Source organism: Stenella coeruleoalba (assembly GCF_951394435.1).
Source record: "Stenella coeruleoalba genome assembly, chromosome: 8".
Taxonomy (NCBI): Eukaryota; Metazoa; Chordata; class Mammalia; order Artiodactyla; family Delphinidae; genus Stenella; species Stenella coeruleoalba.
In genome coordinates this window covers 10011529-10025532 of record NC_137154.1, presented here as the reverse complement: position 1 = coordinate 10025532, position 14004 = coordinate 10011529, and the positions used below count along the sequence as shown (strand labels likewise).

Genomic DNA, 14004 nt, shown 5'->3' with positions numbered 1-14004 from the left:
GGCCGCCTGGGAAATGAAGTCCAGAGCCGCGGGGTGGCCGGCAGACAAGGTGCTGACACTAACTCCAGTTCCTCCACGGGCGTTTCTTCCCCAAGTCCGGGCTTCCAGGGACCAGGAACGCCGTCACGGATCGGTCCTGTCCCTCACCCCCACCCCCTCGATTCCGTGGAAGCGGAAATGTTCGGGCCGATGCGAAGCCTCTGGCCAGGGGCTGGCCCTCGGCAAGGCCGCACGCGGGGTGGGCGGGAGGCCTTGGCCCGCAGCTGGGAGCCCTGGAACAGGGCGCAGCGACGCTGAGAGAGGGGCGGGCCCAGGAATGCGGGGGCCGAAACATGGCGACCGAGCGGGCCAAAGAGCGGGGAGAAAAAGCCGAGGACAAGAGGGTAGCACGGCGCAGACGGAGCCCGCGTCACCCATCTACTTCCGGAATTTAAAACCGGTTTCCGGAAGCCAGGACGGTGTCCCCGTGACAACCGACGTTGGGCCTTCTAGGTGAGAACGCTGAGGAGGAGTGGGTAAAGTGGCCAGAAGTCGGAATTTTGTTAATTGCTTTGGTTTTGGTTTTTTGCTAAGGCAGCCCTATTTTAAAGTGGATTAGGAAGGGTGAGGAAAATTACTCAGGGGACAGAGAGAACGCGGCAGATAGCGGTGGACAAACTGTGAAGACCGCTTCATTACCTTGGGAATCACCGCTGCCCTAACCCGACGTGAGGGTCATCCTTCCCGTAGAGATGGCGGTGGGCGGCTCTATATAACGGATCCTCACAGCAGCCTTCTGTGGTGGCCTGTGAAGTAGTAGTTAAGAGCACGGGCTTTGTTTTCACACCTAGTTGTGAATCCTGGCTCTGCTCACCTGCAACATGGAGGAACGACTTGAACTCTGACCCTGTGTCCTTGCCTGTAGAATGAGGATAATTCTTGCCCACCTTGCAGAGTAGTTGCGAAGATTAAAGGAAATTGTCTTGGTTGACAAATTTATCATGGTGTCGGTATGTAGCTGGTAGCTATCGATATTATTTGATGAATAAGGAGACGCGGTTCAGAGAAAAGCACCTTCGTACATCCACTAAAGTGGGACTTCTCCATCAGGTGAGGTGGACGAGGTTCCGTAGCTTCTCAGAGCCTCTGTGTAAAGTGGGGTAATAAGCGTAAGAACTGCTGCTTCTCAAGATGGGTGTAGGATTAAATAAGGAAATGAATATGAAGAGTTTGTAAACCGTAACATTTTACCGATATGAATTTAATCGTTCTGTAACACTTCGAAGCATTTTGAAATTTGTTCATAGATTTGATCCAGCTGGAGGGGGTCACAGGACACCCCCAAAGCAGCTTCTGGGTCTTGGAATAAATGGAAATAAAAGCCCAGCTCCCCTTACCTGGTGCCACTGTGTTGCTACCGTAACCGTCAACGTTAGGAGAGCACTGTTTCCTCTCAGCTTTTTCTGCCTGCACCACTTCCCGCTTCTCCTATGCCAGCGTTTGTTTTTCCCATGTAGTTACATATAAACCTGTCAGTTATGTAAGAGGCAGCTTTGTGCAGTAGTTAAGAGCACAGACTCTGGACCAAGACTGCCTAGATCTGAATGCTAGCTCTGCTACTTATTAGCAATGTGAACTTGGACAAGTTATTTTACCTCCCTGGGCCTCAATTGTCCCCTCTGTAAAATGGGGAGAGTAATAGTGTGTCTTCTACCTCAAGGGTTATTGAGAGATTTAAGTAACGTTAGCACTTAGAATTGTAAGCAATATTGTAAGTGATATACAAAGGTTTTGCTGCTGCAGTTAGTAATAGAATTAGTATTGTTACATGACCAGACAGTCACTGTGTGTAGTATCCCTAGATTCCTTTGGACTCAAAAGAGCTGTACATCTAGAGGGTTCCAGTCATGGAAAAAGGTTTGAGGGGGAGGGTCCCTGGAAGGAGTGACTAGTTGGGGTTTTTCTGTTGTTGTTGGTTTTGTTCGTTGATGTTTCCCAAGCACCTAGAATGGTGCCTGGTACATAATAAGTCCTCGGTAAATATGTATTAATGAATTTCTAACCTCCTTTTTTTTTTTTTTTTTTTTTTTTTTGCATCAGTAGGCCCTTGTCTGAGAGCAAGGGAAACAGCTCTGATTCTGAGGAACTATAGCTTCTCCCTCAGTGCCTGGGAGAGTACTAGGACTGCTTTCTGGGAACTGTGGAATGTGCCCTTGGGGGCCCAAGATAGCAGAAGGAAGATGCTCCAGACCAGTAACTATAGCCTGGTGCTCTCCCTGCAGTTCCTGCTGCTGTCCTATGACCTCTTTGTCAATTCCTTCTCGGAGCTACTCCGAATGGCTCCCGTCATACAGCTGGTGCTCTTCATGTAAGTTCAGTGGGTGGGACAGCTCAACCCAAGCAGTCTGAAGTCCCCGACAATCATAATTTAGCATTTTAAAGTTATTAATAGAGAAATATCAGGGAGAATAAAATTGCACTTTGTCCTGGGTACTCCATGGTCCATAGACATGTCATGGTCCATAGACATGGGCCTGTTTTGATATACTTCTTCTAACAAGGGTTTGGGACACAGGGAGCAGTGCACATTGAAAATGAGGGCCAGATTGCTGACACTGTCATTTTCTCTATCTTCGAGTAGAAATATTGTCTTACGGTGCCATGAAAGAGGGTTACAAAATGTCAAGTAGGGCTTCCCTGGTGGCGCAGTGGTTGAGAGTCCGCCTGCCGATGCAGGGGACACGGGTTCGTGCCCCGGTCCGGGAAGATCCCACATGCCGCAGAGCGACTGGGCCCGTGAGCCGTGGCCGCTGAGCCTGCGCGTCCGGAGCCTGTGCTCCGCAACGGGAGAGGCCACAACAGTGAGGCCCGCGTATCGCAAAAAAAAAAAAAAAAAAAAAAAAAAAAAGGTAATTTCAAATAGTAATAAATGTTATACAATGGATATAAGGTACCTGGGGTGGGGAGGGAAAGGCAACTTTAGGTAGTGGGGTGAAAGAAAAGTCTTTTTGAAGAGGGGACATTTGCACTGAGACATGAGACATGAATGGCACTAAGGCAGCCAGGCGTGCACAGATGAGGGAAGGTGCATTGCTGTCTTGCTAGAGGAAAACGTCTGACAGGACCAGGTTATGTGACAGACAGGGCTGGCATTTTCTGGATACAGGGAGGAAACTAGCTGCTTCTCACAGGTGCCTGGGAGCTTTGTTGAGTGGGGAGTGTCAGCAGGAAAGCCTTGTCCATAGACTGCCACTCAACTGATGGGGCCAGCGGGTAGTTTTAGCTTCGTGTCATTTGGGGTCCAAAACCCAAACTACCTCTGGGGGGGTTTCAGAGGACTATATATAACAAGGAAGGACAGACTCCATGGTGTCCCTTAGGACTCAGGGCTGGCTCTTGGGTCCTCCCCAGGCCTCCATTTGGCCGTCCTTTTGTTTTCTGTGTCTGCAGCATCCAGGATATTGCAGTCCTCTTCAACATCATCATCATTTTCCTCATGTTCTTCAACACCTTCGTCTTCCAGGCTGGCCTCGTCAACCTCCTCTTCCATAAGTTCAAAGGGACCATCATCCTGACAGCTGTGTACTTCACTCTCAGCATCTCCCTTCATGTCTGGGTCATGGTAAGAGTGAGGCTCTGAGTCCTTAAAGGGCTAGGAATGTTTTTCTGTGGGAACCCAGAATCTCTGGGTGTTTATATCTCACAGAGTCCTTGATAAGAAACAGATGAAATGAATGTGGTCCAGCCTGAAGCTGGACACGTGAGAATTTCATAAGGCACTTTTATCTAACCTTATATGTTGAAGAACAGCCTTATCCAAGAGTCCAGGGACACTTCTGGAACATTCAATTCACTTTTGCCCCAAAAGGCCTGCCAGGGCTAAAACAGGAAGTTGAATCTGTTTCATCGTTAGCTGTTTGGGCAGGTGAGTGTTGCTACAGCATATTCTTAGGCATCAGTGTCCCGTGGGAAATAGGCAGGCGTGCCGCTGGCCCTTCAGTGCTGTATGCCCTCTGACGCATCCCCATCACTTACACTAGGAAAACCGACCCCCAAGATGCCTCCCTTTGGTTCTAACATAGGCCTCAGAGCAGATCTAGTTTTCATGGTTTCAGATTTGTTTTTTTGTTGTTGTTGTTTTGGCCACATGGCATGGCTTGGTGGGATCTTAGTTCCCTGAGCAGGGATTGAACCCCTGCCCCCTGCAGTGGAAGCACGGAGTCCTAACCACTGGACCGCCAGGGAATTCCCTCAGATTTCTTCTGCTTCACAAATTCTTCCATCCCTTTGGGTATTTCATGTGCTTCTCATGTACTCATTTTATGGAACATATTAAAACCTCAGGGTTCTCTAGTCATTTCTTTACTAAAGGTGCCTTCTCAGACCAAACGTCCCGTTAGGTTGCCCTTGTGATTCCACAGAGAGAACTAGAGCTCACAGGGAAGAAGCAGAGCAGTGCCGAAATCTCAAGGTGCTTCCCGGAGAGGATTGTCTCTGCTCTGGTTCCTGGAGCCAAAATAGTCCTGGCTTTGTACTGTGAAGCTGTTAATCTGATTAAACCCTGAGTGTACCAAGCCTTTATCTGACAGGAACTGAGCCTGAGATTTCCAAGGCAAGACAGTGACCATGCTGAACTCCTGAGATGATGTGTATCATTTCTCCTCGGCAAAGGCTACGGGATGAAATGGAATAAATGGCTTAGTTCAAACTTCCTCCCTCAGAGTTACAAGAATTTTCCCTCTGTAGCAAAAAAAAAAAAAGGGAACTTGAAGTTCCTTTGAAAAGCACTCCTCGGGCTTGTGGAAAGAAAGAACGGGGGTGCATTAGCCTGATATTAAACCAGGGGGCATCTCTGCAGCTAACCAAGCTGGAGCTGTGAGGGCCTCATCTAGCCGTTCACATTGCTCTGTGTGCTCGTATCTCCTTCAGAACTTACGCTGGAAAAACTCCAACCGCTTTGTCTGGACAGATGGACTTCAAACGTTATTTGTATTCCAGAGACTAGGTAAGGACCAGAGCATCCTCAGGCCTCACTTTGGTCCCACCTGTGGCTCTGGCAGCCAGGGCCTTGATCCTGGCTTCCCAGCCCATCACAAGCAGCGTGGGATGAGTGGGACAGCCACACCGAGAGCAGGAGAGACCACTGCCCTCTGCCCTTCCTGGGAGTCACTGGGAAATCATGAGGCAGGGCCCCTCAGCCTCGTCCGGTTATGCTCTTACCCTGAAACAAATACTCAGGAGCATCCCTGAGGCTTCTTTTCTGTTTATTATCCACAGCGGCAGTGTTATACTGTTACTTCTACAAACAGACAGCTGTGAGACTGGGTGATCCTCGCTTCTATCAGGACTCCCTATGGCTGCGCAAGGAGTTCATGCACGTCCGAAGGTGACCGCTTCTTGTCACACTGATGGATGCCTTTCCTTCCTGACAGAAGCCACATTGGGGCTCTGCAGAGGGGATGGTCAGCCCTGTGCACTAGGAAGCAGCTTGACATTTCTAGGACAGGCCCAGGCCAGTTGTGTTCAGCAGTTGAGAAGGAAGCTCCTCCCTCTAGCAAATGAAAGTGTTCCCTAATACAGACTCCCGTACATCATCCCTTCCCGGCCTCCTGCCGCAGTCCTGCCCCCTTTCCTTTCCTGTTCTCTACCCCTCTTCCTCACAGAGGGCTCTGTGGCTTTATCCTGGGGAAGCTTTCCACTGAGCCCAGTACAGGAGGAACTCCCAGCCCCTGTTCCGTTTGCACTACACACTGATGACTGAAGGATGCAAAGTGACTTTTCTGGGCTCCTGACTGATCACACCTCAGACATTTAGATTTTATACGCAAGGTACTTTTTCTACATTTTATAAATAGGAAGTAAATTCTTTACCATAAATGATGGCGTCTCTGCCTCACTAGATCTCTTCGTGGTTAAGAGACATGCCAAGTCCTAGCCTTAGCATCTACTTGGTCCAGTGGCAGATGGAGCCACAGAGCAAATACGGATATTTACTGAATCCCACTGTGAGGACAAGGTGAAATTCCGGATGTAATGTGATGCCCCACCCCCATCCCTGGAGTTCCAGACTTCTGTGTTTTATTCAGTCTCTCCCCCTGTCAGAGCCCTAAATTGCCTTCAGAAGAGTAAAAAGGTTCCCTAGACTCTTTTGGCAAAAGAAAAGTTTGTGTGCCCATAGTATCAGTTTTCTACTGCCAGAATAATGTTGTGTAACAGACCCAGCACCAACCTTCAGTGGCATGTAACAATAAACAGTTCCATGGCTCTTGAGTCTTGGGGTTCAGCTGATCTGTCTGGGTTTGGGTAATTTTTGCTGGGCTTGCACATGTGTCTGTGGTCAGCTGTGGGTCAGCCAGGCAGGTGTGATGATCTTGAGATCCTTGATTCTTGGCTAACTTAGGCTGGCCTCAGCTGGACTGACTCTGCTTCACATGACTTATCCTCCAGCAGACTTGCCTGGGTCTGTTTATAGACAGTGGCAGGGGAGCAGGAGAACAAGCCCTAGGGTGCAATCCCATTTCAAGCCTCTACTTGTATTGTGTCTCCAGACTCCCATAGGTCAAAGCAAGTCATGTGACTGAGCCCAGTGTCTGGGAAAGTGCTACAGAGTTTCCTGGCAAAAGACATGGATACAAAAAAAAAAAAAAGGACATGGATACAGAGAGGGCCATTAATTCAGTCAGTCTACCCCCACCCAAGAAAGTTGCTCTGTGAAACTCATTATTTGGAGATACTCTAGCCCAGGAGTTAGCAAACTTTCTGTAAAAGGCCAAATAGTAAATATTTTAGATTTTGAGGGCTGTGTGGCCTCTGTTGCAATTACTCAACTCCGACATCTTGTAGCATGAAAGCAGCCAGAGATGATACATAAATGAATGACCTATGTCACAAAATATTTTTCTTTTGGTTTTTTTTTCAACCATGTGAATATGTAAATTTAATCTTAACTTGAGGACCATATAAAACAGGCTAGATTTGCCCCCAGGCCATAGTATGCTGACCCCTGGTTTAGAAGGCTGGAATGAAGTTCTGGGGAAAGAGAGACTAGTTAATCAGCCATGCTGTCCAGATTTATCAGATATTTTTTTAAAAAGGTACAGTGTTCAAAGAAAATACCTAAGATCCCATATCCTATAATTGGAAGAAGCGATCTAAAAAGTCCTAACAAAGCTACTGTCTATACTTAACTATACCTTCATCTGTACAAAAAAATGACAATAGCCCAATTTTTAAAACATTTTCATAAAAGCTCTTAATAGGAATATTATAATCCCCTTTGTTCATCACAATCCCTGAAAGGCAATTTTCTGTGTCCCAGAAGGAATCAGGGCTAGGCCGTCCTCTGTAGTCTGCAGCTAGTGAGTACAAGCAAGTGCCTGTTTCCTCACTCACGGTATAAATGGAACTTTGTGGCCCCAGGAGTCTCGGGGCAGGGGTGGTGTTCCTTCCTTCCTCTCTCCTCCCTCCCTCTCTTCCTTTCTTTCTTTTCCTTAATAGTTAATACATTCATGTGATACAAAATTCAAGTTATAAAAAGTTTTATGCAGTTATTCTTCCCACGGCTATATCTCAACCACCGAGTTCCTTCTCCCTCCCCTCCTTGACAATCTACATTTACTTGACATACCTCTTACAGACAACAGAACATTTCAGAAACATTTTTACAAAAGGAAAAACTTGCCATATCCAACCCCAGTTATTTATTTCAAATCTTGGACAGTATGTATTCATATTCTATACACAGTTGTGATTATGGGGAATAAGCCATAACATAGTTTGCTTTTTTTTTCACTTAGCAGTAGGAGTATATTTTTAAGTTGTGATATAAATTGACTGCTTGGGGACAGTCAGTTTTCAAAGATCAGAGGAAGAAAATAAACACTTTAAAAGTGCTTAGAGACTTCTAGTAGCATGGAGTTGCTTCTGGCTGCCCAATGCTCTACTCGAGAACTAGAAAAACCATATAAAATATAAAAATTGTCTTTATAAAAGGCCTTAGAGAATTCCTGAAGGAAAGAGGATTAAAGGGCCTAAATTTTTGAAGTAGAGCGAATCATAGAGACGTGAGCTGACAGTTTGCAGCACATTTTCCTGTGGGAGCATTTGCTGACTCGGGGTTTGAGCAAGAGGCTGAGAATCCAAGCATGGCCCAGACAAGAGGGTTGCAGCCGGGGACCAGAGAAGCCAGCTGAGCTTAGTGCTCTCGTGACACTGGAGGAGCAAAGCTGGGGACTGCAAGAGCCTTAAAAACAACACATTTTCTGTTCAAGATACTTAACAAATTCTGAAGCTGTGTAGGGCCAGAGGCTATGGAAAGCTAAGCCTCAAACCTCTGAAAAGCAGAATCGAATTTTTGGCACACTTATTGTGCTGATGATTAGAATTCAGAACCCACCGGGGGAGGGGGCTGGTGAACACACAGGGCTTTCAGTTGCAGGCTCAGGGGGGCTCCTTACTAGGAGCAAGGTGAAACAGGTAGACTGAGGCTTATCATACTCACAATGTAGCCACAGACCATGTAGTCCCTGAGTGGGTTAAGGTGATCGGCCCCCATTCCATTTGCGTAGCAGAGGAAAGAGTGGAAGAAAAAACATCTAGAGATGCTCTAATTTTTTTATACACAATTTCTGGATCTACTAGCAAGTCAAGAGATATTATTTAAAACCATAGCAAAAGTAGAAAATAGAAACAGGTGAGCCAAATATTGGAGAAAGTTGACAAGGAGTTTAAACTATGATTGATATGCTCAAGGAATAGAGGGAAATATGAAGGAAATAGATTAAATATTTAAACTACACCTAGGGACTTCTAATAATGGCTAAGATGCTTGGGAATGACCCCTCCACAAACAACAACTGTAAAACCTGGACATAATACGAAAAACAGCTACTACAGACACTGGAGAATGAAGGGAAGCAGAAAGTTTGGTGGGGAGTTCACACTCAGAAGAGGATTGTGCAGAGAAAGCTCCCTGTTTTTGCTGCTTGTAACTTAGCAGCTGACAAAGTGGTAGGTACAATAGGCTGGTGGAAAATCACAGTACGAGTACTGAGCCAGGGCAGCTGAAGCCCCTGGAGGGAAAGATGGGAGTCTCAGAAGGGAAGAGCCAGAGAGAGGGGAGTCCCCAAGTTCTGTCTGCCCACATCTCTGCCCAAACTCTGGACCACAAATGAGCCAATCAGACTCAAGGCAGCTCAGCTAAAGACTGAACATCTAAACTAAGATTGGAGCTGCCACCCCATAAGTGTGATTTGCACTGTATACCCACCCAAGCTAATTGCCTAATAAAAGAACCATCACTCTTTGGAGACAAATAATAGAAACCAGAGTCTCCACAGTTTAACATTGAAAACTGACACCAACACTGAGGTGATCCAGATACTGGAATTAACATACCAGGTTATTAAAGCAGCAATGAAAGTATGTTCTCTGTGAGTAAGAAGATAGGCAAGCTACCTACCTGAGCATAGAAACAAATGACTTGAAAGATAGAAACGCCGGAAATAAAAGTCACAGTAACTGAAAATTTTTAAATTAAATGGATGGATTTAACAGCAAAAGAGGTGATTACAGAATGGGTCAATGAACTAGAAGATAAACCAATAGAAATTACCCATGCTGTAGGACAAAGGAAAAAAGGATTTTTAAAAAGGACTCACAGACCAGTTAGATAAGGTCAAACAGTCTGACAGATATGTGATTGGAGTCCTAGGAAGAGAGCAGAAAAAAATATTTAAAAAACAGTCAAAACTTTCCCAAATTTGATGAAAGAAATTTACAGATTTTAGATACTCCACAAAGCCACCTTGAACAACACCGAAAGGCCACGTCTAGGAACGTGATCCTCAAAATTACTGAAAGCTAAAGATGAAGAGCGAATCTTGAAAGCAAGAGGAAATCAACACACCACATACAGAGGAGCAGCCATCAACAGCTGCCTTCTCCCCGGAAATCAGAGGCCAGAGGACAGTGTAGCAACATCTCTAAAATGCTACAAGAAAACGAAGGTCAACTCAGAAATCTAAATTTACCAAAAATATACTTCAAGAAAGAAGTTGAAATAAAGACGTTTTCAGATAAAACTAAGAGAATTCATTGCCAACAATCCTACGCTGTAAGAGAAATGTTAAAGGGGTTATTTGGCTTGAAGGGGAGTGATAACAGAGGGAAACTCAGATCCTCAGAAAGAGATGGAGCACATCAGAAATAGTATCTGAGTAAATATAAAGACCATTTTTAAATGTTTTTCCTATTAATTTTTTTATAATACATATGAATATAAGATGCAAATTTTTTTTCAAGTACACAGAATATTCGGTATAAGCCGCATGCTGAGCCATGAAACAATTCTCAGTACATTTAAAGGAATAAATTAAAAGGATAAAGAGTATGTTCTTTGACAATAATGGAATTGAGTTAGAAATTAGTAACAATAAGATAGCTCGGTGGTTCAGTCGAAGTCCAATCAGGAGATAGAACCACCCAGTAATTTAAACATGGCAGGGTTAATATATAGAATCATTAAGTTATAAGAGGAGAACTATAAAGATGTAAAGAGAACTCTAAAAGGGTTCCTGAGGCCTGAGGAACCAAGGTCCCCCACCCCCAAGGCTGGGGTTCAGACCTCATGGCAGCCTACTGGGTGGTGGACAGGTTCACTGGCTTGCCCAGGCCAGAGCTGGTTCACAGTTGCCAGGCAAGAAACAACCCTCGAGGACACAGGCAAGCGTAGGGACACAACCTACAGGCACCAAGCCCAGAGCACACAGTTTCCACATAGGGAGGATCCCAGGAAACAACCCTCCAGGGCACAGGTGAGCCAAGGCTGTTGGGCAGGTGCACCAAAAGAGTGGGAGTGCCCTGTGTGCGCAAGGCCTGGAGTGTGTGATGTCCACGCAGGGCATGGGGGACCATGAGAATCTACCCTCTGGGGAGAAAGGCCAAGGTTGGTGAGCAGACACATGGAACTGGGGCACCGCTGTGCGTACACGCTGTCCATGCCTGGAGGGCTTTGGGAAGAACAATCCAGGGCATAGATAAGGCTGAGGGGGCAAGTGCACAGAGGTAGGGAGTTGCCACGGGTGCAAGGCCTGGAACATGCAGTATCCTTGACAGGAGGGCCACAGCAAAGTGGTCACCGGGTGTGAACCAGGTTTGCGAGGTTGCCGAGGGAGCGCCTCTCTTGGCATGTGGCTGGAGGAGAGCATCACCCGATATTCTAGATGTCCCCTTACACAGGGCACTTGCACCCCTAATAGACCACAGCGCGTGAGCAAGGAAAAGCACACCAGAGCTCACTGGAGCCAGGAAGACAAGCCCTTTCGTTCCTTCAGTATCCCTCCAGCACCCTCTACTGATAGAGAGTGCTCACTGTAAGGGAGAAATGCTGATTCCAGTACCGCTATCACAGGACAGGTTCTGCAGGTGAATGTGGAACTAATGTCCATCTTTTTTCATGCACCATTCTACACATATTTGAACTTCTGTATTAATTACTCCACAAACTTTGTCGTGGTCCCACTAAATGTTCTATTACCTAAAGATTAAATTATAAAGTTGGGGCTTCCTTGGTAGCGCAGTGGTTAAGAATCCGCCGGCCAATGCAGGGGACACGGGGTCGAGCCCTGGTCTGGGAAGATCCCACATGCCACAGAGCAACTAAGCCCATGCGCCACACCTACTGAGCCTGCACTCTAGAGCCCGTGAGCCACAACTATTGAGCCCATATGCCACAACTGCTGAGCCCATGTGCCACAACTACTGAAGCCCGTGTGCCTAGAGCCTGTGCTCCACAACAAGAGAAGCCACTGCAATGAGAAGCCTGCACACCGCAACGAAGAGCAGCCCCCACTTGCCGCAACTAGAGAAAGCCTACATGCAGCAATGAAGACCCAACGCAGCCAAATATACATAAGTAAAATATAAATAAATTTATTTAAAAAAATTACAAAGTTGACCTCCAACAAATTGTAAATAGAGAGGTAAAAAGGAGAAATGGTCAGTATATACAAATAAACACATGCATACAAGAAGCAAAGAAACATACACAAAGCTACCACAGCCCTCGTTTTTGTAATTGGTCATTTTTTTAACCGTTCACAAGGTCATAGTTAATATCCATGGCTTTCTTCTTCAGTTGCCCATTCCATATTTCCTTTGCCCTCAGCTAGAGCTTCTGCTGCTGCTCCGGGATCTTTAACTGGTAGAGCGACCCAAAACCCCATTCCTAAGTGATCTGAGTCCTACTTCTGGGGACGGCCATGGATTTACTAATAGGTGCCCCAGAGAATCCTCTGGGTTCCAGACAGTCCTCCTTGCCTCCATTGTGTAGCAGCAGCCCAATTTCCCCTTGGGACTCAGATCAGTCATTCCAACCAGTAGGTTGGAACCTCCTCCCCTTTTGGGGGGGGTGCATTGGTTTAGTGGCATAAGGACCCCAAATTGGCCAGGTGGCAATCTCATTTTCCAATTCAGTGGTACCATTGTTGTGTCCCCTTATGGAGTATTACTCACTTGGGAACTAAGATCTCCAAATCAGCAGGCTCAAATTTCTCAGGATAAGAGGCAAAAACTCTGTGGGTGCGTTATTAGGTATAATAGTGAGAGGAGTCATTCCTCTCCCACCCCTTGATTCCTGGACCCATGTGTGCTGGCCAGGGGGTTGACAGCACCATATAATAGTCTCTGATTCGAAGACATACTTCATTCTGCAAATTAGAAGCCCCATCCTTTCAGGGTGTTGTCTCCCAACTGGTACCATGACTGAGCCTTCAGTAAACGATTCTACTTTTCAATTAAACCACCTTATTCCAGGTGAGGTATAAGCCCATTGCCACACTTCCTCTGCTGTGAAATGAGGATCTTGATCAGATGCAATGCTGTGCAGAATGCCCTGAGGAGCACAGCATGTCTCTGTTGGGAGGACCCCAGGAAACTTCACTTTTATGAAGTGACCCAAGGCTGGTGGGCGGGTTACAGAGGAACTGGGGCACTGCCGCAGAGGCAGAGTCTGGAGAGTGTGGTGTCCACACCAGAAAATCCCTGGGAAACAACCCTTTGGGGTGCAGCTGGTGGGCAGGGGTACATAGGGGATCAGGATGCTGCTGCAGGTGTGAGGCAGAGGCAAGGTGATCACCTAAGAGACCAGTGAGCCCCACACCCCCTTGACATGCAGCTGGGGCAGAGCACCAGTGGAAGTCCCCACACACAGGCACCTCTGATAGACTGTGCAGCAGGAGCAAGAAAAATCAAAACACAGCACGCTGGAACCAGGAAGAAAAGCCCCTTTCTTCCTGCAGTGTTCGTCCAGCGCCCTTACTGACAGAGCCTAACATTGTGCTCGCTGTAACGGAGAAACGCTTCCAGTCTAGTCCATTAGCACAGAATAGGTGCGGAAGTGTTTATCCGGAGCTGAGGAGCAATACGTTGGTAACTGCCACGCTAGGAAACCATTACATACTTACAAGTTAAATAATACGCTTGTAAATAACCATCGATCAAAGAAGAAACCATAAGAGAAATTAGGAAGCACTTTGAACTACATCGTGATGAAAATACATTTTAAATGCATATGATGCAGCTTTCAGTAGAAAAGAAGAAAGATCTAAAACCAACGGTCTAAGTTTTCACATTAAACTAGAAAAAGAGCAAATTAAGCCCAAAGTAAGTAGAAAGAAAGAAGGCTAAATGTAGAACCAGAAAAAAACAAAACATGGGTAAATAATAGAGAAAAATATACGAAACTAAAAGTTAATTCTTTGAAAAGTTAGTTGATTAATCTTCAGCTAGACTGACCAAGTGGAGTTTATCCCAGGAATGTAAGGTTGGTTTAACATCTAAAAATCAGGGACTTCCCTGGCGGTCCAGTGGTTAAGACTCTGCTTCCACCGCAGGGGGCACAGGTTCCATCCCTGGTCGGGGAACTAAGATCCCCCAAGCTGCATGGCGCAGCAAAAAAAAAAAAAAAAAACCTAAAAATCAATGAGTGAAATTCACCAAATCAGTAGAATAAAGGGGAAAAAACAT

General features: G+C 46.2%; 1 protein-coding gene across 6 annotated transcripts; it reads left to right on the top strand.

Annotated features, from left to right (window-relative positions):
* The first annotated feature begins 34 nt into the window (after positions 1–34).
* On the top strand, positions 35–7031 carry TMEM138 (transmembrane protein 138). Of its 6 annotated transcripts, none has more exons than XM_079930394.1 (5): positions 358–492; positions 2083–2347; positions 3391–3601; positions 4909–4984; positions 5257–7031. In XM_079930394.1, the coding sequence occupies exons 2-5, from the start codon at positions 2220–2222 to the stop codon at positions 5367–5369; spliced, it is 528 nt and encodes a 175-aa protein (XP_079786520.1). In that variant the 5' UTR covers positions 358–492; positions 2083–2219; the 3' UTR covers positions 5370–7031. The 6 variants fall into 6 exon arrangements, with proteins under 6 accessions (XP_079786517.1, XP_079786520.1, XP_079786518.1 ...); XM_079930392.1 differs by having other exon boundaries at positions 386–492; positions 2080–2347; XM_079930395.1 differs by lacking the exon at positions 358–492 and adding an exon at positions 515–1089.
* Positions 7032–14004: the final 6973 nt, after the last annotated feature.